The following is a 24,936-nucleotide window of genomic DNA, read 5'->3' on the forward strand; positions in this document are numbered from 1 at the left end:
CGTTCTCAACGTTTAGTTCAATAATTCTGACTTCAGCAGGCACAGGGCTTTTGAGGCTTTGCAGCTCTTCAGGCTTCGTATCGAATGCGGTTGTCATGCCACCCAAGGCACGGATCTCGAAGTCGATCAAACGAGGGGACAGAGGCTGGTCGAATAAAGAATTCATTGGCTTAGTACTACCAGGCTGGAAAACTGTTTCAACCTTCGGCATTAATGCTAGGAAGTGAGGCACGATACAACCTAGCACCTACTGAGAGGATTTCAGTCCTCCCATCAAGGCCGTGATTCTAAGGTTATATAGACAAATTCTAATTACCGTGGCAAGTCGAGCTTTTGCTCCGCTTTTGGAGGAGGGCCATTTCACATAAATCTCCAACACTGCGCCAGTGACTAATGCCCCGCGTTCATATTATTCGTTTGACTTAATTTACACAGTATCGAAGATGATTCAGTACACAATGAGAGAATACTGTAATATTGGTGCTCTGTTTGTGCCACTGTGCCCTGCGTCGCAACCACGATTCACAAGTCTACTACATGTCAAGTGGACTCGCATACCCGCCGCTAGAACCTCTCGATTGCTCCTGGCATATCCTCCATTCCTCTTCTTTAATGTAAGTCCTCTCGGGACTGACATAGTTGCTAGAAGCGCTTGTACCCTGTGGCATTGTCAAATAGCTTATGAGATGCGCATCTTCTGTAGTTATGGGCGCCGTGTGGGAATGAGGGATCGTAAGCGCCTCCGACCCCGCTGACTTCTCCTCCTCTACTTCTGCTGGCTGTGGGTAATTCTCGTGAGGCTGAGTGAGGTGGCTGAGTCGGAAAAGATCCGCATCGAGGGAACGAATGAGTACGCTCTGCTGTTCTGCTATGCGGTGGAGGAGATCGCGACCTTCTCTCACTTCATCCACCTCCTTCTGTAGAATATGCACTTGCTCCCGCAAATTGGAGTTGTCATTCCTCAGGGTTTCCACTTGAGCCTTCAATTGTTGTTGAAGGTTATAGTGAGCATCAGCCCAAGCCAAGTGAACACTGTATGGAATGTCGGACATGTTGAATATTCGGAGTTATGCGCTGCGGTGTCACTGAAAATCTACGATGATGGCTATGTGAGTTTTTAACAAGAATAAATGCCTCAGAGCCCACGCCTGGGCGTGTCGCACGCAAGATGGTCCAGACATAATAGGCGTTTTTGGAGCGTGGTAGAATTTGGCTGCGGGTAGTCCACTCTTTGATACATTGGACGCGCCCAGCAATGATTAGATGAATCACGGAGGATGACTAAAGAATCCATGGGACAGATTACGCCCAACCAATGTATACGCAGCTTCATGGTCCGGTTTTGAAACTATAGTAACTGTAGCACTCCTAGTGGTCGTGGCAGGTATATTTGTTATAGTAGTAATACCGAACTACCACCCTACTACACCGTAACAATAGACGCCCTAACAATGTGCGAGAATAGAGAAGTGCCCTTAAATACATATTTGGTAGACTTTGTGTCCTTCCTCCACGCTGGGTAAGCGTCCTTACTAGTCAATGCGGCTTTGTAAGACCTGGTGCATAACTGTACAGATAAAAATAAGCACAGACAGAGCTGCACTGTATAGAGATGCCTGATATACATATCCAGCGTCTGTGGTGAAAACCTCCGTCTCTGCTACCAAGTGAGCCAAGCGAACGATAATTGCTGAGCATACCGCAAGTATTATACACATGACGATAGAGAGTATGGAAGCGCACAAAGCGGTCCATCGGATCCATGAGTTTAACCGGAATTCTGCTGCTGTAATCGAAATTGCAGAAATAATAGTCGTGGATAGGCTGCAACCTACGATGCCCTCCAGCGGAAGGGCGTTATTACAATTCTCTCCTGCACAAGCGAACTTCGTTCCAACAGAATACTTCGACACCAGCAATTCTTGGATTGCAGTAGAGACCATGGCTACCGAATCTTCAACGATTGCAGAGGCTACAGACGTTGCTTGGGCTATGACAGAGTCGGCTGCAGCTGTGGCTTGGGCAGCCAGACTTGTCGCAGCGCCCTCGAGACCGGGAATCGGTTGAGGAATGTCAGGAAAGGACGGGACAAAGGCGCGACGAGTATTTCCGATGTTAAGCTACCGGCTTAGTCAAGTAACTCCAGCGTATGAGAGTAGGATACCTACGGAGAGTGAGACTATTCCCTCGGAGTCGTTTCTCTCCTTGTTCAGGATCATCGAAAGGATGTATAACAGAACAATGCTTGCTCCAACATGAACAGCCACAGGAAGGTATCTAGGTCTGAAAAACATGATAAAATAAGAGATTCTTTTGCTCGAAGCTAAGTGCTAGCATAAGTGAGATGCATGTCTATATATTTCTAAGCAGTCTTGTGCGCAACACGAGATTTACGGACCACACACGTGAGTCCCATACGCTAAAAGTGGCTTTATTAGCTATCTGCGCCTCTAATAGCTAGCCATAACATTCTATGCAGCCTCCAACTAAGTCTAATGCCTGCGCAGGCTAGCAATCGGTACTCTAGGTCGGGGCTCCAAGCTTAAGAATGCTGCGTAGAGGCTATCTGTTAAGGAGTCGCGGGCCTTGAACTTGAAGTCCTCGATCATGAGCCGATATTCTGGAAGTTCCGCCGCCAGAATTGCACTGCAGAGAGGCACAGCCTTAGCTAGCTGTTCGGCAAGCGGATCACCATCGTTTCGAAGGCGGCTAGAAATCTCTGAAATCTCCGTATGGTAGACCTCGCTTATTCTCCCGCCCGCTCTGCCGTGTAATGGCACGCATAGCAGGGCATTGCCGTATTGGCCGAGTCCTAGCTGTTCTTGAAGACGAAGGCAATCGTCCCAGATCTTGTGTTTTGGGTGGTCTTTTTTCATCTGACGAAATGTATGCTTGTCGATACCATAGTTGTGCTCTAAGGTCTCAGCATTCAGATTCTCCAGAATTTGAAAGCTTCTAAAGAACAGTGCACAACTGTAACGCCTATGAAGCTCACTCTTAAGATTGCTCCCTTGAACTATAGTCCATAGAGTACAGATGTCATTCGTTCGTTTAATTCGGACAGATCTGACAACGCGGACTGCATCGTAAAGCAGAGAGAGAATAGCTTTGCGATCGTCCTGCATGGGCGCCACTCGATTGGGATCTGAATGTATTGCTTCTCTTGGAAAGGTTGGCAGTGAGGCGGGGCTACTTCGAGGGGATTCCATGCCTAGCATAGCTTCGCTGAAATATGCTGACTGGGCTTCATCTGCCTGACGAGCACTAACCCTTTGGGCGAAGATTAGTTCTTCAAAGTCATGCTCCGTAGGGTCGAGCCTTTGTGACAGGAGCTCAACCAGAAGTTGAGCGCGTAGATCCTCGGCCAACTCAGGCTTTGGATCGCGGGTGTGAGCAAACGTATTAGCGACTTGTCGTAACCCAAAAAGCATGAGTAACCCTGCATCTTCTGGTCGTGACAAACTGTGCTTTGGCCCAGCTGCATAAATAGGAACGCTCGTTTTAGGGATTGGTAAGAGCGCTTCGCTGCCGGGATCACTATCATACCAGTGGATAGTGTCGTCGTAAATCGCTGCAAACAGCCAGCGGGCACCATGCTGGATTGGTAGCATCCTGGGTCGCGTTTGAATAGAGTTGAGGATTTCCACAACGTCGGTGTCTTGCTTAATAGTGCATATTTCCGCAATTGGATACTTCGTTTTGCTATCTCTGAGAAGGCCGAGGTACTCCAGGACGGTGGTCTGTTCAAGCCTGTAACCTAGACTGAGCTGCTTCAAGTGTAATTGACCTTCCAGGTAATGGTCCTGGTTCGCAAACCTTGATACATAGTTATTCCAATCTGACTTGGGATGGATCCCTAATGGATGCCTGTCTCTATTTGTGAGAGCTTTAGCGAAACGCGAACGGATACATTCCCATGTCGTCTTGAGAGAAACAATGTCTTCGGTAGTGAACGGATAATGAGAAAGCTGTTCTAGAATTTCATGCAATTCCATAGCTATCGTAGATCTACTGTGTGACCTAATCATGAGAGGTTCTCCAACGAGTTTATACTTGTGCACTAGCCTGTGGTCCAATTTTGGCTCTTCTTAAAGTAATGTTATCATTGATTTTCTATTGGGGACCGTGAATTAAGACGATAGTCTCCAGTTCTATCTAAACTAACACGATCCTGTTTTGGCGCCGTAGGAATTATGCAGGGTGCCCGATGTAAACAAAGTCAACAAAAGCTACAGAGACCACTTTCGCCCAGCCGCTAGTAGTCGTACAACCACTCCAAACTTTGCAACCCTATAGTGAGTGATATGAAAGTAAGATACAGCTCGGTCCAGATAGAATCTAACCACGGCCTACCTACTATGATCCTTCTCAGTGAGCTGGAGATCTCTGAGTGCCATCAGACTCAACCGAGATGCTATGATTGTGTTGCTAGAACTCTGTACAGTTTACTTTCCATCGCAAAGCCTCGCTATCAATCGCTCCGCGGGCTTCACTCTGTAGTATAGCTAGGCGCTTCAATGTCTCCGTGACTTGCTGCATACAGGAGTATGTGATCTCCCAAATGTCTTTGACCTTTATAAGGGTTTGACTCAGATGGGAATACTCGGCTTCGAGCGCTTGAAGTATATCACTGTCCTGTCTCTGTCTCTCTGTGGTTAAGTGCTCGAGAATGTAGTCCAACTCAAAAGAGTCTGAATAGATACTCGAAGTCTCTCTATGCAAGTTCATTCTCAAAAGAAGATTGTGTAGAATTCACGAGTGAACTCGAAGAATAGCCTTTGGCACGGCCCAAATCAGAGAAGTCCCTCCATCTAGGCGTGTATATCATTTAGAGAGCACAGCTCAGAGCCATTTCTAGCCGCGTTTCATATCTTCGAGGACTTTTACACTTCCTTGCGCTTGATTTGGAGTCTGCTATCACTGGTCGACTGTACACGATGGCATATGGCTCTACCAGTGCTCAGATTAACTATAAGAGCGTATAACTAGTAGCCGCAGTCTTCCTAATTACCTTCTGGTACCAACATGCCTGTTTGTGGGCATACCCGATGGCTGTGCCTAGCCACGCACAACCAAGAAACATGCCTCGAGGTTTCCGATCGAGTTAGAACGCTATTGGACAATATCCCCAGCCCAGATAAGCAGTGTCCTAGCGTGTTAACACTCATCGGGAACCAGTCCAAGGCACGCTTCCTCCAGAAGCTATCCGTAAATGTCAACGGAACGCGGGGACGCAGATCTCGGGGAGAGCTGCACATAGCTCTAGCCCCAGACACAGTCCGTGACAATAATCCGATGCTTATTATAGACGCAGACCTGCCTTCTAAAGACACGCTACCAAGAAGCCAAAGGCAGCAGCGGTGCCATGAAATAGTTCACCGGCAGTTTCTACGGGTTTCCAAAACGGAGGAATTGCAGCAAGTACAATACATCTTTACACGGTTGATCATCCCTCACACAGACGTGATATGCCTGTTTGCAGGGGACATAGGGGGAGTCGATCGTGCTGTAGAAACCGTAACATCGTGGGCCAGCGTCAAAAGCTTGCATCAGGTCGGATTTCGCCCGTGGGTGGTAGTAGTGGTGGACAGTAAAGCAGAAGAAGAGTCTTTCTGGAACCTCGCTACGACGTTGTTATCTACTATGAGCGATGGCATCACTACGGCCTTTGCGAGCCTACGTGTCCTGAACCTCGGTCGGACGAGACGACGTCAGAGTCGACTGACTGTCCTCTCTCGCGAGATCAAGAATCTATGCAAATTCTCAACAGAAGGTCGTTCTAAACAGCAGCTCGTCTTCACGGCACGGCACCTTGCAGGGTTCCTCCACTATGGAGCGACTAGAGGTACTTTCGATCTAACAGAGTATAATAGCTTCATTCACACGGCACGGATGGACAATCCCCCAGCGCCAGACTTATTGCTGCATCTACAGAGATTTATAGACCAGTGCGGAGTGCTGCCATTGGAGCAACGGATAGACTTCATTTCTACTACGATTGCATCCAGTCTCATCTTAGACGGCTATCCTCCGGGGATGCATGGTACGTCATCACTTGTCTGTGAGAAGCTTCGATGCTGACCCAGTAGTTTAGCTTTCCACCCTCGCGCAGTGTTTAACGAGCTATATCGCGAGCCCTGCACGAAAGCACTATATGGTTCGAAGTTGTGTACAGGTACTGAAAACGACAAAACACTCGCAAACGAGGTGTTGAAGCGGCTAGAGAACGAGTTCTTATCGTTGTTTAAGGAATATATTTCCTGTCAATCATCGAAAAGTTTACACCAGCAGCAGATAGTGACTTACGCTTGTCACTGGAAAACCATTACATCGAACGAGACCTGCCTGTGCTGTATACGTCGACAGCCTCGCTTTAAACTTGATTGCGGGCACTCGTTCTGTGAGTGTTGTATAAGGACTTTCGCGGTAGAAGACGAACTTAAGCCTTCGCGCTTTCAACTGAGTAATTGTTTGTTATGCGGGATATTGCCCGTACCGGCTCTTATTCAAATCAGACCAGAAACGGCAGGACTGCGGGTGCTTAGCATCGATGGCGGCGGAACGAGAGGCCGAGTTCCGTTAGAATTCCTTCGTGTGCTCCAGCAGCGTGTCGGTTTGTCGTTGCCCGTACACGAGAACTTCGATTTGGTATACGGGACTAGTTCAGGTAAGCATATTGCGTCGCGAAAAGCATGTTGCTAACAGCTGTAGGGGCGATCATCGCATGCGCACTCTGTATAAATGGCTGGCATGTGGATAAGTGTATTGCAGCCTTCGAGAGGCTTGCCCGTCTTGCTTTCAAATCTCGATTTTCATTTCAGATACCTTTTATTACCAAGCTCTGCGAGCTGTTATGTTCAATGCTTGCAGACAGTCGCTACCCCGCGACGGCCCTCGAGGAAGCTCTGCAGACAACCTTTGGATCTGTGAGAGGTATGACGGAGCACTCTGCAGCTGATGAGAAGGGCATCCTTGTTGGTATCCCTGTAACTACTATCCGGGACGTGCGAACTTTTGTTTTTTCAAACTATAATGGAATCGGAAGCCGGGGCCAGAGTGGTTAGTAAGAGGCTTTGAGGGTGGAGAGACTTCTGCTAATTATTCTAGACTACCACATGATTATGGCTAAAGACGGGAGCCGGCCTGTTCCCCTCTGGGAGTCGTAAGTTTTCCATACTCCAGCTTTCAAACGAAAAATTAACTCTTATAGGCTCCGCTGCGCGACAGCAGCACCATAGTAAGTTAAAAATATTCGAGATGATCATTCGTCATCTAACTGTCCCAGCTACTTTAAGCCAAAAAAGATCGACGGTCTAGGAGTATTCCAAGACGGCGGCCTGATGTACAATAACCCAGCGTCTCTCGCAATACGAGAGGCTGCTGTTATGTATCCTACCGTCCCCAGGCCTAGCCTTGTCGTCTCACTTGGAACGGGCTCGGCACAATCACGACCTGATAGAGCCACCATCAATCACCACTTCTGGAGAGACTCATTCTTCTTTCGCGTCTTCCGCGCCTTCATGCAATACGGCAGTGCCGATAGAGCCTGGCAGCAGCTTCTTAGCCATTGGAACATTGACAAGACTTCTGAAGTCTTCCGCTTTGATATTGAGTTCGATAATGTAGAACCCCCGCTCGATGATGTGGAAGGAATGCAAGGGATGGCTAAGAAGGCTTTTGACACAATGTCGATGTCACCCACACTGGATAACCTAGTTTCACGCATCCGCGCGGAGCTATTTTTCTTCGAACTGGACCGAGTCGAACCATTCAGAATGGTCAACGGTACATACCAGTGCTCCGGAGCTATAGTATGCAGACTAGCTCCCGGATCCGACGAGGCCAAGGAGCTCGTTGCACAATTCAAGCAAAACAATGCTATGTTCGTAATAAGCGGACAACATAAGTTACCCAACTTCACTAATCTGTCGGAACGTTCTGCAACCGGTCCGCTTTTGATGAAGGTTGATTTCCAGACTTCTAGTCGAACCGAGCCTATCATGATTGCACTACAAGAGGGGGTAACACAATCCCCTATAAGTGGGTTCCCATTTAGTCTCCAGAAACTACTAGGCATACAGCAGCTGGAAAATCGCTTTGGCAGCTCGGATCATCGGAAAAGGACTTGGCCCATTGTGAACACAACACGATGTAAGCGGAGGCGGAAAGTTTAAGCTCTAACAACGGGTGATTTTCGCGCGTGCGCTATTGTGGGAGAAAGTGCCATGCATCCTAGATAATAGGATAGTTGTTGGATGAGCATCAATCTCTGTCTTGAATTGCCCCGTCTTGCAGCAGGCGCACGCCTTTCTTCGTAGCTCGTTGTGGTATAATAGTAACAAGAGACCCAGGGTGTGTTTCTCCACTAGCACTGTCCGTGTTTAATCCACGCGCCTAGCTGTACGCTGGTACTGTACGCTGGTACTGAAAATGTCCCTATTAGGAAGTATGATGGTCCTCCCGCAATGCCTCATCATCTTTCCTCTTTGGGACTGTGATCCACTTCTCCAACATTTGGTGTCCCGTGCGACTTTAAGGCGGCTGGTCAAGGGGCTCAGGCAACACCCTCGACCTTGCAAGAGTTATTACTTGCGAGAATTATTACTCTCTATACCTGTTGGTAAAAAGGCAACAACGATGCTCAAATCGGGCTGTAGGACAACGGGCAGCCTGCGGGCCCGACTGTATCTCCTTTACGCCGACGAGATCAGCCGGTCACGATGGTATAAAGAGGAGCAGACGGTACTCTTTACAGCTATGCCAGGCGCGGTCGAATCCGGAGCATCGGAGCTGTGCTATGGCTGCCGCTGCTGCGATATGAGGCTTGTCGGGAGAAAGGCCTCCGCGGCGCTGATGAGTCTCGTCGTTTACGCTGTCCGCGGCGGACCCTCGTGTGTGATTGGGCTATGGAAAGTCAATGAAGCTTAAATCAGGGCGACATTCCCTGTCCTAACGTTACATAGCATTCAGTCGTGAGCTTTCGCTGCCCATAAGCACCGTATGAACGTCGACAGTAACGACGTTGGACGATAAAATGATTAACGCTTGATGGCCTGAGAAACGAAGTAACTCAGCCAGCAGCAGGCGCACCGACGAGCTGGGCCTGGCAATGGTCAAGGTTCCCGTTGCCCCTGATCCCATTAAACAATGCTCATCCCCACTTCGTCTATTCGCAGATACAGCGCGAGGTGTGCCCTAGCCGGCTGCCTGCGTATGAGTTGCTTTTATCGTGCACTGACATGAATATTGGTTATTCTTCTGGGACCATCTGCACACTTAAGGAGTATAGGCCTTCTGGCTCCAGAACACGTCGCATTAGATCAAAGATGTAATGGGCTTGCTAAATCCTTGAGTAGCAATATACTATATGTCGCAATGATGTTTACGTGCACTTGCAGAACGTTGGGAAAACAACATATAATATACACAATAACAAAAGTCCCCTACCATTGCTAGTCTGGGCCGAAGGGCTTTTTTCTCCTAGGTTCTATCCGCTGAGTCCGTGTCTCCTTCCACAATAATCCAAGCTGTGGGGCTTCAAAATTTCAGTACCTGAGTCTTCTCTTCTTCGTTTGGGGCTCGCTTTCTTCTGCTATGCCGTATTGTTCCGAAGCTTGGAGCGCAACCAGCAGCCCATTTTTCTCAATCACGCATTTTCCCAAATCTTCCGCCTCTTCTCTTGCGGCGCCTAAGAGAAATTCTTGTGTTGCGATGACATAGTCCTTGTCTGAATTGTCTCTGACGATCTCTGCCAGAGTTTCTTTGTGCTGGTCTACCAGCATCTCGAGGAGCTCCTCCTTCAAGGTGTGCTCGTCGAGCTCTTCAGCACACTTCTCTACCAGGTCTGAGAGATAGCGGTTTCGCGATTGGTATTCCTCAAGCAAAGGTTTTGTTTGCTCAAGTAGGAGTTTCGTTTGCTCGTACAGCGCTTTCCAGCATGTTTCCTCACTGATTATGGATTGTTGTAGCGGAGGTATAGAGAGTGTCCTTCATTGTTTTGTAAGTTCAGCAATGTAAGCGTCTTCCGGGGACTTACTTACATGATATAACATAACACTACTCGCAGACCAGTAACACAATTGCGAAAAGTGATGGCAGATTTGACAGATTTTGTGGGCAAATCTAGCGCAGAAAACAGAGCACTGGCTGTCCAGCACAACCGATTGACTCCACTTAAGCAACCAGACCTGCTTACGAGACAGCGCCGCCATTATTGGAGCTATGAGGCGGGCTCTTTCGATTACTAAGAGATGATGTTACGATCTAGCCCTCAGGGTCAGTTAAGGACTGGGCTTCGTGGTTGCTGTTCCGGAAGTAAGTAAAGCTTACGCAAGATCACAACTCGTTCGAATGCTGTTCTCTCTCAATAGTTGCCGTGTCTCTGTGACGAGATACTACTCTCGTCAGTTGAGTAACTAGTTTCAGTGATGGGTAAGGATGATACTTAGATTAATCGCTAAAGTACAATGGTAATGACTGTCTGTCTAGGAGATCCTCCATCCTTGGGAACTGTCAGTTCCGTTGGTGCGCTGTATAGTTCTTGTGTGGAATTGTAATTACAGCTCCCTGAGCCTTGGCACAGTTCCATGGTCTGGGCGTTGTGCTGGCTCATCTGTCCTGGTTACATAATCGTGACTGCCCTCGTGCGTGACCTGCCCTTGTCCCTGGACGATCTTGCGACCTTGTTTGTGCAAGTCCGTCTGCCCTAGACACTCCTGTTATTGTTCGTTGCCACAATGTATTAGGCTTGAAGCAACCATGAGGCTGAATTTCGCTTTAGGTGTCTCAAGCTTACGTCGTACTGGAACTGAAAATACAGATCTATGTGCAAAATTGGATGCTGACCTCCTCAGAAACACTATGGTCTACCTGCGACCTAACACTTATAAGAGGCTAAGCAAGAAAACAACGCATACGCAAACTACTGCTTTGGGCCATTTTCTTAAAAATCTATGCTAGCCGTTTATGGTCAGGAGCAGAGCGCCAAGCAGTAATCCGTTATGAGCGTACAGTCGTCCAAAGTTTCCTCAAGCTCCCAAGTGGGGCATGGGCAATCGAACCACTTTATAGCATAGTATACTAAGCCGTTTGGATTCTCATAATGTGCACAGACATATTCGATCTTATGAGAGCCGTTTTGCACAGACGCTGTCATCCTTCGGCTGGCACCTGTCCAATCGTAAAGAACATAATTATCTTCAAATGCCCAAACAAGGCCAACGAAGCCTGCAGCCTCGTTTAGAGTTCGGACCTCCAAGCCATGGAATGTCTGGTTCTGAATCCTAGCAGAACAAAGCACCTTGGTTATAATAGCATTCGTCGACCATGCTGTTTGCACGATTGAATTGCGAAGATTGTGTTGGGGTTCGAGCAGAGTAATATTGGAATCCATCATCCAGTAATGGTAAGGTATTAATGAACGTAGAAAGTGAGCGACGATAGAGCTTAACTACTAGGAGAAGCCTTTAGCAGAAAGGCGATGAGGGCATCAGTTCTAATAAGGGTTGAGTCTACTTAAGTATCTAACGGAGCTAGAATTAGAGGCTCCCAGGACGAGCAGCAGTCCCAGGACATGCATTGGTCCCAGGACAGGAGTGGTCCTAGGACAGGAGTGGTCCCAGGACAGGAGTGGTCCCAGGACAGGAGTGGTCCCAGGACAGGAGTGGTCCTAGGACAGGAGCAGTCCCAGGACAGGAGTGGTCCCAGGACAGGCAGTGGTCCCAGGACGAGCAGCAGTCCCAGGACGAGCAGCAGTCCCAGGACAGGAGTGGTCCCAGGACAGGCAGTGGTCCCAGGACAGGAGTGGTCCCAGGACAGGAGTGATCCCAGGACGAGCAGCAGTCCCAGGACAGGAGTGGTCCCAGGACAGGAGTGGTCCTAGGACAGGAGCAGTCCCAGGACAGGAGTGGTCCTAGGACAGGCAGTGGTCCCAGGACGAGCAGCAGTCCCAGGACAGGAGTGGTAATCGGGTCTCAAAATTTATTCGTATAACAATATTGATGTTCCTTAAGTGTTTATACTTCCTCCCACACTATATATTGCCATTCAACCTCTTGTAGCAGTCTACTTGGAACTACTTGCTGACAGAAAGGACACATGGTGCCTGTATATCTGATCGATTCCTGGAGGCAGGACTTGCAAAAGACATGGCCTTCATCTGTTCAGAAATTGATAAATAGCATTCGGGCTTTAAACGTACCGCAGGACTGGATGGTTACAGGGATTCTGATCTCGTCCGTACAAATTGAGCAATCAGACTCCCAACCAAAGATCTGGATGCATGGTAATCCTATGCGGATTGCACATAGCAAGCAGAATGCCTCCTTTTCATTAGTAAAGCTCTAATGTCCATTGCAAGTCGCGTACCGCTTTGTTCCCTAGTATTAAATAAAGGGTATCGCCGTTCAGCAGCTCGGATGTGCATCTGGAGCACAAGTTTTTCCGTGTCTCGTGGAAGGATAACTTCTGTAGCTGGTTCGTAACCTTCATCGTCATCTCCGTGATCTGCGGCCTTGGAACATTGTGACTGGCATAGTGCTGATACACTTTTATTAAGAATAGATCCATAGGTGAGTAATTGATCGCTTTTTTGGGATGGATTCTAGCTCCGATTCTGGCTTCACTTCTAGGAAGACAGGAGGTAGGATGCATCCACATATGGCTTAATACGGCGCTACGCTGTGAAACCACACGGCTTACAATATGGATTGCGTGCTTGATGGTGAGTACATCGTCTGCTAGAAATAGGTGCTTTAGCTACTATAAGTCATTGCGCCGACCGTTAACGGCGGGCACGTCGGCCGCGGGAAGCAAGTGCACCACACCATTAAGCACAGCTTTTAACGTGCGTCACGGTACCCTATCAAGCTTCTAATTCTTTTACTAGTGCTAGTAGTCTCTGCGCCACTTCCTCCCATAAGGGCTAATTTTCCTATGTTTCCCTTCCTCCGAAGGGTTTAGAGACGGGTAACGAGCAGGCACGGGCGAATAGTTTCCTGGCTCTGCCCGCTCGCTTGGGCGGGGAAGTACATGCTTCGAGTATTGAATATATCTTGATGTTCTATAGCTCGAGATGCAACACCATCGCCCCGCAGATAGTAAGCCTCTGCGTCTCGAAGTCTTTGTCCGAATATGGTTTGTTGCTTTAGCAGAGAACTGTGTGCTTGATCGGTCTGCACATGTAACGCAAGCGGAAGTTGAGAATCGTATAGAAGATCGCATCGAGCATCGTTAATGGTTCTAGAACTGACTGAAGTAGCGTCCATTCTAGGATTCATCGATTAGGAAAGAGGTTGCAACAGAGCGGACTGAAAGTCCAAGTAGACATGTTAGGGCTTTATAGATAATTTAGGAGCTAGAAACTGCTTCAATTTAATCACTCACCAATAGCGAATGAACGGCCCACGCGGGCTGGGATTAGTAAGGTCTATATGTAAACCTCCTGTGAGTCACATATTAAAGTGGTCGGTTCTTCTTAGGTATGTGCTACAGTACTGTAATAATGGTTAGAGTAAATACTCTGATACTTCTTGGCGCATTACTATTACGCAGCGCTTCACTCGCTACGAGTGAGCCGTCGTCTTCGTGCATTAATATAATCCAGTATCAGATGGGCCGCTGTTGCTTTCAAGACTTACCTTGTCCATTCCAAGTGACCAGCGAATCCTCAAACGTACAAGCGTTGGATACGACTTTGGACTCGCCTTGTACACTAACTTCCCCAGACGTCATGTCAACGGCCCAGAGTCAACCCGAGCAACAATATCCCCCATCAAACAGCTCTTCGATCTTTGGGACTTCGCAGGGAAATAATGGATCAGACGTCAGCGCGGAATACCCAACAGAGACAACTCCCAGTGCTTCAACTCAAGAATCACCAGATCTTGTAGCATCCACATCTATATCGCACCTGACAATCTCATCACTCCCATCACCTCAGCCTTCCGCAGCTCCACCACAGCCCATTGCCACGCCAGATCCCCCTAGACTCTGCATTCTGCATATATACGAGTCAAAGGGAACTACGCCTCGAGATCCTGTCAGCGTTGAGTATCGATTGAAGAGAGAGGGCTCGATGGTGTCGCAAGGCAAGTTCACTAGCCCGTGGGGCGGATCTCACGTCCTCACTCCAAATGATACTGGACTTGTGGAAGTTTTGAGCATAGAGGTATCCACAAGAGTAGCACCGGGAACTCCTGAACCAGTCTGCGATCTCCCCGGCGGCTATCACGCACCGTTGAAGAAGCGGTGCAGCCACCTGTGGTCCAATTATCTGATTGAGTTTCGGTATGGAAGTCTAGTCTGGAACAGTCGACACGGACAGGATCCGCTTGGGATGCCATTGAATACAGATCTGTTAGTTGCATATTGTAGCTGCGAAAGAGAATCCGCTGTTTGGTTCTGCGAGAGCCATTCTTGGAGATGAGTAGCGCAAAGCGTGTAAAATGCCCGGTATGCGACCACGGCTCAACACTAAGAGTGAGGACAAAATAGTAGGCATTGCTATACTACCTCATCACAACTACAGAAGAGGAGACCTTGTGATCAATTACTGCTCGGCCTGACGGCCAGGATGACCATCACAACAGTGGCCTGATGTGACTAGTGAGCGTCCCTCGAGCCTATCCTTTGTGATAACGACGAGAAGATCCGTACTTATTACGTGAATGCGCTCAGCTCGAGGTATCTATCAGCACAGCTCGTTTTTCTCGGTCAAGAACTACCGCCAGTTCTTCTTCAAATCATCCATCAAACAGGGTAAACAGGACTTGTATAAGCAAGGCGGCTCAATGGTGCTTTCCCAGAACGCTTGTCGCTAGGACAGCGCCTCTAGTCTTGGCCTCATCAGAAGCCAAACGCTTCGTTTCGACAGACTCTAGCAGGGTAGCACAAGCGGGGGCATGCTCTGGCTACTCCAGTCCTTGTATGGAAGGAGTCCGTTTCACTCTCGCAGCCAAGGTTGTGTTTGTACATGCCTTGACATTAGGTCCACGAGCCCCGACCCATGCGCCATCAGAACAGGTCAGGTGCCCGTCTCTGGCTTCGAGGAACTCGTCTATAGTCACGTTAGAAGAACTCTTCAATAGTCAGCTCTCGACAACTTACCCAATGCTATTTCAGTCCAAGCCTTCTTCCCTTTGAATGTGCACTGACAGCGCAGAAGAGAACCTTCCACTAGTGTGCAACTGTTGCAGGAGTTCACGAAATAGCCTCCGCATTCGTCTGTGGAATTAGAGATACTGAGGTTACCCTCCTTGTTCCACAGACAAGGGGCGAGATCGAGGTAAGTATATGATTCGGTCAATGAATCTGGCCACATGTGACAGTTTGCTCCAAGCACGACAGTAGAGCCAAAGAGAGGGCTCTTCTCACGGGCGTGGACACGTGCGTCTGGACGTGTTTAGCTTAATTCAAAAAGACTTCAGAACGGTGGCCTAACTTGAACAAAGCTCGCGGAAGCTGCAGTCAGGCGATGCGCAGTCACCTGGCGCAGCAGACATTGCAGTGGTAAAGATAGCAAGGAGTAAGAATCTCATCGTAGCTTAGAGAGGAAAGGCATCATGTGCGCAGAAGTCATACCCATTCGAATATATATGAGCCTGACCTGTTGAAAATTGTTCGAGATCGGCCTCAAGGTCCAAATGTAGCCCATGTGCGCCATCTGTGGTCACTTCCCCTGCACACAGTCTCAGTCAACAAGCTGGACTCAAATCGGTCTTCACCTATGGAGGCAAAATGCCTCTTAACGCAGGAGCCATTTACTGTACTGTCTTTCACACTACACAAGGGGACAATTGCAGCATGCTGGCCAGGCAATGTAGCCTGGGCGATGGCACAGTCCATGGTTCGGAGCATTCAGCGAGTGGGGTGCGACTGGCTTAACGCTATTGCTGGAGCCGGGCATGCAGTGCAGTCGACCCGTATAGCGCCTCTTCTCGTATATGCTCCCTAGGCAAGAATGATCCTGTGGTTTCTAGGGCTGAGCCGAGTATGGAGCGAATGGTGGTGGGTGCCCGCGCATGGTCCGATGAGCGTGTGAAAGGCCGCGGAGCTGACATACTCATTTTTAGCGTGTCGCGAAGCTGAACCAAACGAACCCCACCTCCTCAGCTCAGGGTGCCCTGCCCGACTGGCTGGCCCTTCCCAATGAACACACAAAACCATCCCACCAGCAGGTCAAGATGTTTGCCCTCCTTGTTCTCACAACTCTTCCTCTGCTAGTAACCACTTTACGTCCTTCTTACGTCCAGCTTCTTCGTAACTCCTCATACTCGGAACCAGCACCGCGGCCTCCTCGTTTGACACGATCGGCTCACAATTCACTTTGAATTCCACTCGCACATACCATCTCTATACCGTACAGACACACGCTCAAGAACACATCATGAAGACCTCTATCATTATCGCTACTGCCGCCGCTCTGCTGGTTGGCACCACCACCGCAGCCTCCCTCGAGCGCCGCGCCGATCTCGTCGCGGCCGACATCGTCGCCCAGATCGCACCGTCATCTAAAACCTGCGCCGACGCCCGGCAGTGCCGCACAAACGTGCAGGTCGGTACAGCCATGGTTGAGGCCTTCCAAGCCTACGACATCTACGAGCCCGTCGCTATGGCCTCTATCCTCGCCCTAATCGCCCTCGAGTCCGTCGAGTTCAGGTATAAGCGAAACCTCCAGTCTACTAACCCGGCCCAGGAGCAAGAATTCCACTGGGGCCAGGGAACTTCTAACATGCAGGTCTATAAGTACAATCTCGAGTTTGCGAAGTCATTTAAAAAGCTTAAAGGCCAGGTTATCCCTGGGGACACTATGGAAGCTAAGAACAGGGTCCTCGACCTCGTCACCGCCGACGAATATAACTTCAGGTCCGGCCCTTGGTTCTACGCTAAACAGGCCGACTGTGCCCCCGCCCGCGAGGCCGCTAAGGGTGTTAAACCTAACGTTGACGATGTCTACCAGGCGCATATGAAGTGCGTGGGCGTCGATGCGAATAACGACGAGCGTAGAAAGTACTGGGACGCCGCTAAGAAGGCCTTTAACCTGGCGTAAAAGTAAGAGCGGAGAAATGGCCCTGATGTACAAACTCGTCATATTTCATTCCTTCCATCCGCCTGTTTAGCTTAGGCAGAGACCATGCACAGGATCCCAATCACCTATGTATATACCTCTCCTACGAGATCCGATTGTCATCGCCATCCCATCGCCATCCCATATCTCAAGGGTGCGACAGATATCCAAAGATATCCCCTGACTCATCAAGCTTCAGAGTCCATGCGGGGCTTACTTGGCGAGTGGGCACCCCACCCCACCCCCACCCCACCCAGAGCATCATGCTGCGTGCTCCATCATCACTGTGACTACACAATCCATGCACCCGTGAAGAAGCGCCTGCATTTGTGCCCTGACTTGGACGGCGTTGCAGACTTCCTCAGCTGGTAACGTAATCCTCGCAAGCTGAGGTAGTATGCGACCATGCGCAGGGGCACCGTCCACAACCTGGTGGCAGTGCTCATCCCTTGGGAAGAAGCTCTGTGCAGTCTCTTGGGCAGCTGAAGAATTTCGCCCAGCTACGCTTCGCCATACACCCAGTTAAGAGAATGTCACTCGCCTTGCTCACGGAGGCGCCATTTCCTGCTCGCGCCAATTGCGGCGCGGCTGACATGCAATGTGTGGTGTGTGGGGGAGGGGTGTTAGTGGGGTCCGGCAGACTCCCGGCACGAAGAAGCCAGAATTGGACTAAGCTTCACATGCCATAGCGCACAATCACGGAGACCATCCTATGCGCGCTAGTGATGTCGCGAGAAGCTAGAGCGTGCTGGACATCCTGTTACAGTCAATTTCGAAATCGGTGCCCGGAAAGGCCATGCACAAATAGTTCTACGCACGGGACACCCTGGTCTTGGGACACCACCTCTATCGGTGAATAAGCGGGGCGCCCTTGCCGAAAGTGGAGTAGAGGGCAGCCAATTCGTGCTACAGTGGTGGCTAATATGTCTAGTATCCCAAGACGCGCAGTGAACACTTGCCAGCCAGCTCGTGCAGAGTTAGCAGCCCATTACTTTCGTCCCAGAAACATGCCTCGTGTATGTCAAGAAATTGTGATTCCCAAGCGTTTCGGTTTTCGTAACTTGCTCCAGGTGGACAGTTGAGCAACTCCCCTCGCTAATCATCCCACTGCATCTCTGGCTTCTCACTCCTAAGCAACCTCTGCAAATTCAATCTCGTACTATACAAGATACCATTTGTACTGCCAGTCTCCCTAAAAGCAGGACTCGCAGCGCCAACTGTGGTACCATATCCAATATCCTAGTCACCACTAACCAGCCCTCTCGGACGATGATGCACAAACAAGCTCGGCACAATCCCAATACACCGCATTCCATTTCCCATCGTGTGGCAAAGATCACTCAAGTGGTGATCGAAGTTCTTGTGCTGGCCTCTGAGCGACATGTATTCCAACGCCCTTCTCGCACCTAGCTGTGTCAGCGCATAGGCGTAGGTGCAAATGTGATCACCTTGGACATATACGATGCGCGTGTTGTTCGGATATGCGTCCCATTCGAAGCGGTTATTTCCTGATCGGTGTTTCTGCGAGGGCACTGTGTCATCGTTTTCTATCAATACTTGGCGATTGTCTTGTTGGTCTTTGGGAATCGATAGGTCTTCTGGCAGATCCGCATTGAAAGAGGCCTGGCATGATCCGAGCCAGAGCAGATCCCAATGTCGGCCATACGGGGATTGCGTCACAGGATTGGGATTATTCTTGTGAAGATACGGATCCTCGTGAAGCCAGCTTCCCTCAGTCTGCAGTTCTCTTGCCGCCAGTGCGAACCTATAAAGCTGAAATTTGATATTCACATCCCAGTCTCCACGTCATCCTCGACGATCAGTGCCGACGGTAGATTATCGTCGATTATACGTCTCATTGCATTGGCGTGGCCCCTCCAGGATCCTAAATTCGTGTCTTTTGCGCCGCCTTTGCGGTTCCAGCCAACTGGTAAGGCTGTGTCGGGTATGGTCTCGCCTTTGACGCCATCCTGCCAGGTGATTTTGAACCCTGTAAGGGCTGAGCTGAGGCTGAGGGCATCTCGTTTGTCGGTGCGCTCGGGAAGAGTGAACTATTATTCGATTCGGAAAAGGTTTAGTAGGACCCAAGATGGTTTAGGAGGTATATGTTGCAACAGCATGCGTTACTTGAGACTCACACCGAGTGTCTCGTTGTATATAGCATCCATTATGGATATGTTCGAGCTATCATCACGAGGCGCAAGGCCGATCGAGGGAGTCCCTTGGCGAGCGCAGTGGACAAGAAGAACCCACAGGGCAAAGCAAATGATGCTCGCGAATGCAAAAATTGGCCTGAACTGGCCAGGGTTTAGCCGCATCGCCGTTAACCTCATGAGATGTCTTCCGAAATACGGGGTCTAGACGCTTTAGCCAGGATACTGTCGGTAGAGATGTTGTTGCTAGGCTTTCAGAGAAATTCCTCGTGCGGAAAGCCCAAATATACTGAAATGAACGAGCGATCGAAGGGCGAGCGGTGAGGTTGCTCGAGTACACGAACGCAGCATCACCACTCAGTTCCTTTATGTATGGTAAAATAGCAGAATAAGCAAGTACTAGTATATTCCGCATCAACATTGAGCTCCACCCTCTAGCATAGCACCAATACAGTACAGTACTGTACTGTATCATTGTGCCGCAATGCGCTCTCATGAGGGCGGCTGTCACGCGGCCCACTTGTGTGCCTGTGCCGGTGAAGTTTCGTTTGCCGCGCGCGAGCAGGTTTTGGCGCCTGGGTTCCGAACCTGGCCTCGCTTGGCCCGAGGGGCCACAACCGGCTCGGCGTCATCGGCACTGGAGCGCACGCGGGGTATCTCGGACCTGCCCCGAGAGCTCTGTTCGACCATTGTTGATGGGAGGCACAAGAGGCGCATAGAACGCACGCATGCCGTTGCATGTCTGTCATATTGTCGAGCTCTGCACTGGGGATTGAAATGATCATGCCTGAGTAGTACGTAGCTTTCTGGGCATCCGCTGCATGGGTTTTGTGGCAGAAGTACCATCAACACCTGCACGATGCGCCGCATCTGACTCCAGTCCACGTACATTATTACAGGCTTTGAGACCACCCTTGCACAGGCCAGACATGAAGGACTATCCCCATGCAGGGTGACTCTGTCTCCTTGAGGGTCAGATTTACTGCATTTGGAATATCTCACAATCTTTCTTGATGTTTGATAGACAAGATGACGCCGTCTACTCTGTGGCATTCACTGTGTTCACTCTGGCTCACAATCATTGATTAAGTTTCTATCTCTCCGTGTATCAAGGAGGCAATAGGCTCTTCTGTTGTCCCGTGACTGGCCCAAGAAAGGCTTAGTCGGAAGTTGTTTTCCTCTCCTCTACCTACACGAGAATCTCGTGATAAAGATAGTGGTGGTCTTCACTCCCGTGCCCTCTAAGCCGGAGACTCGAGGGAGCGCCCCAAGCGCGTCACTATCTCCGGAGCTGTAATGACCCAGGGGGCTAGCTCATTCGAGTTGAGAAGGCTAGCCAATGTTCTCAACGTCAATATCGTGTGTCGTAAGCTGGCCCAGACCCATTCATGCTCCGTGCAATCACGAGCTGGCATGTTCACCGGCCACACAGTCCAGCCTCCCTCTTCCGCACCCATGGAAACGTCTGGCTCTATCGTCTGGTGTTCGGAAGTCTGTTTCCTGAATCCGACCAAGGGCAATTTGAATTCGTGACACCACGCCACCAGAATATTCACCAACCTTCCCTCAAAGGCGTCCATACCTCATTGTACTCCGTCAGAAAGACCGGGGTTACACAGACAGATCGCCCCCGCAACCCTCTCCGCCAGACTCTCAGCTGCGTGGGCTACGTGCTCCTCCCGTCGGTGGCCTAACAGTGCTTCCGTTATTTTTCCAGTCGACACCAGCGGGAAATGGACTCGTTTCTTAGACATAGCCGCAATGTCGGGTCCTCTATGTCTCCGTTTACTTCGTTTGTGCTTGTAGCCCTGTGTCGTTGTTGTGGGGAATGCTCCGTGTTTTCTGTAGGGAGGAGAGAAGAAGAGAAACCGAAATTTCTTGCTTTCGATGTGCGGGATGGGTTATAACCCCCTTTAGTTTGACCCAGCACGGAGGTGTAGCAGATGCTTGTTGGTAATGACAGAAGTGATCCTCTTTAGCTGCGCGCCGCAGGCGCGTCGGCTGCTATGATACTGTTGAAAGTGGAGGTCGGACAGTGGCTTGGAAGCAGTTGCAGCTGAGTCAGCAGGGCTGCTGACTCACCTGCCTGCTGGATCCACTGTAGATATGGAGGATGCACGTTGGAAGGGTGCTTCCTAGAAAAAAGACAATACACACAACAATCTCAGTTCAACAGATACCATGTCAGTCCCACATCCTTCACGTGTCATTTAGTATGGCGAAGACAAGGCGGATCGTGCGCAGAAATAGTATACCGATTTCGAGTTCGACTGGAAGTGCTGCTGCGTAATCGTCTTTGTAGCGCCAGGGCCAATATCGCAGTCAGACTCTGTGTCGTGATGTTCATGCCGGATCCACTTCCTTGACTTGGATCATGGCCATAGGCTTCAAGTGCTTCCTGCTCCCCCAAGATGATGACGCTGAGGCAGCCCTGCAGCTTAAACTGCGACCGGCACATCCTAGCTCGAAACCTGTATAAGAACCCCCTCGACGCCAGCCCTTACGCACAGGTTTTCTTCCTCAGTATCACCTGAGAGGACTCTCACCATGTCACGACGAATGATCCGCACTTCTTCATCCAAGCCCGGAGAAGCTTCACTACGACAACAAGCAATGAAGAGCAAGCCGTTTCACTATATTCAAAAACTTACGGGATTCAGAGCCCCGCATCATCATGGAGGTCGGTCTCTGTGTTCTCGAAGACCCAGACACCGCCCGGGGACTTGCAAAACATCTATCAAGGCCACAGCAAAGAACTCTGCTCAACTCACACCCACTCGCAATACTCAGCCACGGCCTCAGCCATCCTCCCACATATTTGCGGGCCAGCAGATAGCCCAGACCATAACCGACTCCGTGAGCAGACCAGAATCTCCCATCGAAGACCATGAGGCCTTCGATGGCCACGAGAGTGTTGTTGAGTGTATCGGGTGCCAGGTGAAGTCTGCCAGTTTTAGGACAGACTGCGGTTAGTGCCCAAATGAATCCACTCCGTCCAAGCTCAGCATCCAATTACTGATGATCCAAAGACCACTACTTTTGCGACACTTGCTTTCCTGTAATGACTGAGGGCAATGACGATTGCCTAGAGTGTGGTCATGAATGGGTATTCTACGGGCAAATGCCTAATTGGGTTGATGCGGACATTCCAAGACCTAACGCGGAGGTACATGCGAATAACATTTACGATAAATATATAGCATAATAAGATAGTAGGACGTATATCTAAGTCTTGTATAGGCAGTTACTAGCGGTGTTCCTTGCTGTGCTGCGAAACGATGAATCTGAATGAAATCAATTGCAGAGCAGGCATAATCAGTGATGAAAATTGGGGATCTTCTATTGCGAACTAGTCCGAATTCAAGTAGCTCTTCACACTACAATGCGACGAAAGGCCAGCTGCATAAGCTATTCAACTCAGTCAACTCTGCATGGCGCAATTCTCGGCGCCAACATCACGAAGTCTGCGGTAACAGCACCTCAGATCTATTGGCCTTCTCATGATTTCAGGCACCTCTGAAACGGTTCACGGCGAATCGATCTATCCAATACTTCGTCGTCAATGCAAGATGCCGTTCATGTGTTCTCACTTATGTCACTGGCCATGTACATGGTATCGCAACGACCGTGGTGGGACAACACGGTCATCCTCAAAAACCTTACTGGGACTGTGCATTGCCCCGCCATGGCAGAGGCCAACAAGATCGTCAACGTTGCTGCACTTGTCTGAAGAGTGTGGCGAGTTGCAGCAAGGTTGGTCAGACCAGCTGTTGAACTGTCCTATTTGTCCCGCACGCAGGTTCCATCCTTAACGAATCCTCCTCGCTGGTGCCCGCCGCCACCAATGAGTCATCTTGGAGTCCTCGTACTGCTGCAAGGACGGGACGCCTCATACATTAGTTTGGATATTCCAATATCGTTACTCCTTTAGCGAAGTTGACGCATGGTAACTTCTCCACTGCTACTCGATCGAGATCGTACAGAACGTTGCCACAGAGCTGACACTGATTCTGAGTCCACATGCTGATAGTTAACATGAAAGCGGGTGTATTCGCAAGGTTGAGGTAGGCCTCTGAGATCATAGACCTTTATTCACCCACGACAGCCAAGACTTTCTGCCGTCGGAACCACAAGGTCGTGACTCCAAGCAGGGCCCCTGTAGCTCCACCGAGGGAGCCAGATTCGAGTCTCTGGGAAGAAGACCAGAAATAGCCCTCTGTGGGTGTTCTATCGTCGCGAAAATGGACACTTGCGAGCAACACTGAACGGCAAGTGGGTGGGCCACACCAGGGGGTTGGTTTAAAAAACACATTCATTTTCCTCATTTGAAAAGAAGAATGAGTCGATTGTTTGTCACATCATTGTTTCTTTGTGAGGAGTATTGAGACGCTTATGCTGCTTACCATGGCCGCCACCCTAAACGATGTCCGTGGTTGCACGACCACAGCTTCAGCTCAGACGAAGTATGTCATCACGTTTCATACCAGGTGTCAGTGGCGGTGCTTGCGCATTAGTACCAACTTCAAAATCACTTGGCCGCTGTTGTGGGAACTCGCCCGCGAATCAACACTGAAGCTCACGGAAATCGTCTTCGTCGACCTCTGTGCTCCTGATCCAGCTTCGAACCTGGCACCGACTATACGACCTTATGATCGCCACGATCTCTCACCACAAAGCCCATCGATGACTGAATCAATAGTGCCTGACTATCTGCTGCAGCGCTCCTCGACTATCATCATGGATGTCTGGGGGTTCGGACCGGGCATTGGCTGGACATTGCACGCCGCAGAGATTTCCAAGTTCACAGGAGCAATGGAATGGGCCCTGGTGCGCAGCACGCACTTCCACGGAAGCCAATGCCCCCATGGCAGCAGCGTGAAGGATGGAGATAAAGAGGCAACGCCTGGCAAATGGTTGGTGTCAATTGATTAAGGTGTGAAGTCACAACGCTCGGAATACGAACACCGTTTGTTCGCGGGCGGAAAAGTGGAACCCAGTAACCCCAGACGTCGGGATCTTCCCTATTCCGTGACACAATTGACACGGTGATTGTATTACACGACGGCGCCAGTCAAACAGGACATCTATGCAGAGACGCGTCAGACGATTCGCATAGAACAACCTGCGGTTGAAAAGTAATGAACTTACGTGAACAGCTTCAGTGCCAGCTTGTCTTGATATTTATCACTACTACGATGAGATCCGCAGGCAGTATGTCTAAGCTTCAGAAACCAGCCTGCATCGTCCCTGATGACTTTCATGCCATCCCTGATGGCGCTATCGTGCGCCCAGTCGCGTGATGTGTCAACGGTGATAGAAGTGATGATATGTGGCGCTAGGCTCCCAGCTCAGTCATCATTGTCGAAGCCATCGAAGCCCTGAGAATGTGCTTGCAAACCAAGGCCAGTATGTCGTACTGGCCCAGCATGCGATATGTCGCAACCCGTGAAGAATCTGGAAGTTTCCCAGTGTGGTGGTGGTGCTGCCAATATGCTGCTGTGTCCGAAGGTTGGCGAGTGCTTGGCTTAGTAACGAAGCCGTTGCTGTGGCTCCAATCGTACCACGACGTATCAGCGCCGTAACTGTGCAAACTAACGAGACTGCGGGGATGTGGCACTACAACAGACAAGGGTCAGTGCCCTGATCCTATCGTGCTCGCGTCCATCGACCTCGGTCGCCGTTGATCTGAGCAAGGATGACTTGTGATACGCCCGCTGG

At 49.9% G+C, this 24,936-nt stretch overlaps 7 protein-coding genes across 7 annotated transcripts; 4 read left to right on the forward strand and 3 right to left on the reverse strand.

The window, feature by feature from the left end:
- Positions 1-458: 458 nt before the first annotated feature.
- Positions 459-2,067, forward strand: B0I36DRAFT_350542 (uncharacterized protein; the record flags this gene model as incomplete). Its single annotated transcript, XM_046156909.1, has 5 exons — positions 459-614; positions 924-1,109; positions 1,495-1,519; positions 1,634-1,667; positions 1,824-2,067. The coding sequence occupies 5 exons, from the start codon at positions 459-461 to the stop codon at positions 2,065-2,067; spliced, it is 645 nt and encodes a 214-aa protein (XP_046012003.1).
- A 425-nt stretch (positions 2,068-2,492) lies between these two features.
- On the reverse strand, positions 2,493-4,728 carry B0I36DRAFT_350543 (uncharacterized protein; the record flags this gene model as incomplete). The annotated part of the gene is given in 3 exon segments (XM_046156910.1): positions 2,493-3,973; positions 4,358-4,436; positions 4,450-4,728. The coding sequence occupies 3 exon segments, from the start codon at positions 4,726-4,728 to the stop codon at positions 2,493-2,495; spliced, it is 1,839 nt and encodes a 612-aa protein (XP_046012004.1).
- A 297-nt stretch (positions 4,729-5,025) lies between these two features.
- Positions 5,026-8,174, forward strand: B0I36DRAFT_246017 (uncharacterized protein; the record flags this gene model as incomplete). The annotated part of the gene is made up of 4 exons (XM_046150204.1): positions 5,026-6,043; positions 6,095-6,667; positions 6,712-7,063; positions 7,286-8,174. 4 exons carry the CDS (start codon positions 5,026-5,028, stop codon positions 8,172-8,174), a joined length of 2,832 nt encoding a protein of 943 aa, XP_046012005.1.
- A 1,371-nt stretch (positions 8,175-9,545) lies between these two features.
- B0I36DRAFT_350545 (uncharacterized protein) lies at positions 9,546-10,211 on the reverse strand (the record flags this gene model as incomplete). Its single annotated transcript, XM_046156911.1, has 3 exons — positions 9,546-9,948; positions 10,041-10,122; positions 10,196-10,211. The coding sequence occupies 3 exons, from the start codon at positions 10,209-10,211 to the stop codon at positions 9,546-9,548; spliced, it is 501 nt and encodes a 166-aa protein (XP_046012006.1).
- A 6,173-nt stretch (positions 10,212-16,384) lies between these two features.
- B0I36DRAFT_291481 (uncharacterized protein) lies at positions 16,385-17,047 on the forward strand (the record flags this gene model as incomplete). Its single annotated transcript, XM_046151736.1, has 1 exon — positions 16,385-17,047. The coding sequence occupies one exon, from the start codon at positions 16,385-16,387 to the stop codon at positions 17,045-17,047; it is 663 nt and encodes a 220-aa protein (XP_046012007.1).
- Positions 17,048-18,111: 1,064 nt separating this feature from the next.
- Positions 18,112-19,395, reverse strand: B0I36DRAFT_326249 (uncharacterized protein). The gene is given in 4 exon segments (XM_046154316.1): positions 18,112-18,304; positions 18,320-18,838; positions 18,871-19,116; positions 19,204-19,395. The coding sequence occupies 4 exon segments, from the start codon at positions 19,381-19,383 to the stop codon at positions 18,161-18,163; spliced, it is 1,089 nt and encodes a 362-aa protein (XP_046012008.1). The 5' UTR covers positions 19,384-19,395; the 3' UTR covers positions 18,112-18,160.
- Positions 19,396-23,622: 4,227 nt separating this feature from the next.
- On the forward strand, positions 23,623-24,902 carry B0I36DRAFT_350548 (uncharacterized protein; the record flags this gene model as incomplete). Its single annotated transcript, XM_046156912.1, has 4 exons — positions 23,623-23,681; positions 23,733-24,045; positions 24,558-24,624; positions 24,844-24,902. 4 exons carry the CDS (start codon positions 23,623-23,625, stop codon positions 24,900-24,902), a joined length of 498 nt encoding a protein of 165 aa, XP_046012009.1.
- Between the last annotated feature and the right edge of the window lie 34 nt (positions 24,903-24,936).

The sequence above is a fragment of the Microdochium trichocladiopsis genome, assembly GCF_020744255.1.
Source record: "Microdochium trichocladiopsis strain MPI-CAGE-CH-0230 chromosome Unknown B0I36scaffold_6, whole genome shotgun sequence".
Classification (NCBI taxonomy): Eukaryota; Fungi; Ascomycota; class Sordariomycetes; order Xylariales; family Microdochiaceae; genus Microdochium; species Microdochium trichocladiopsis.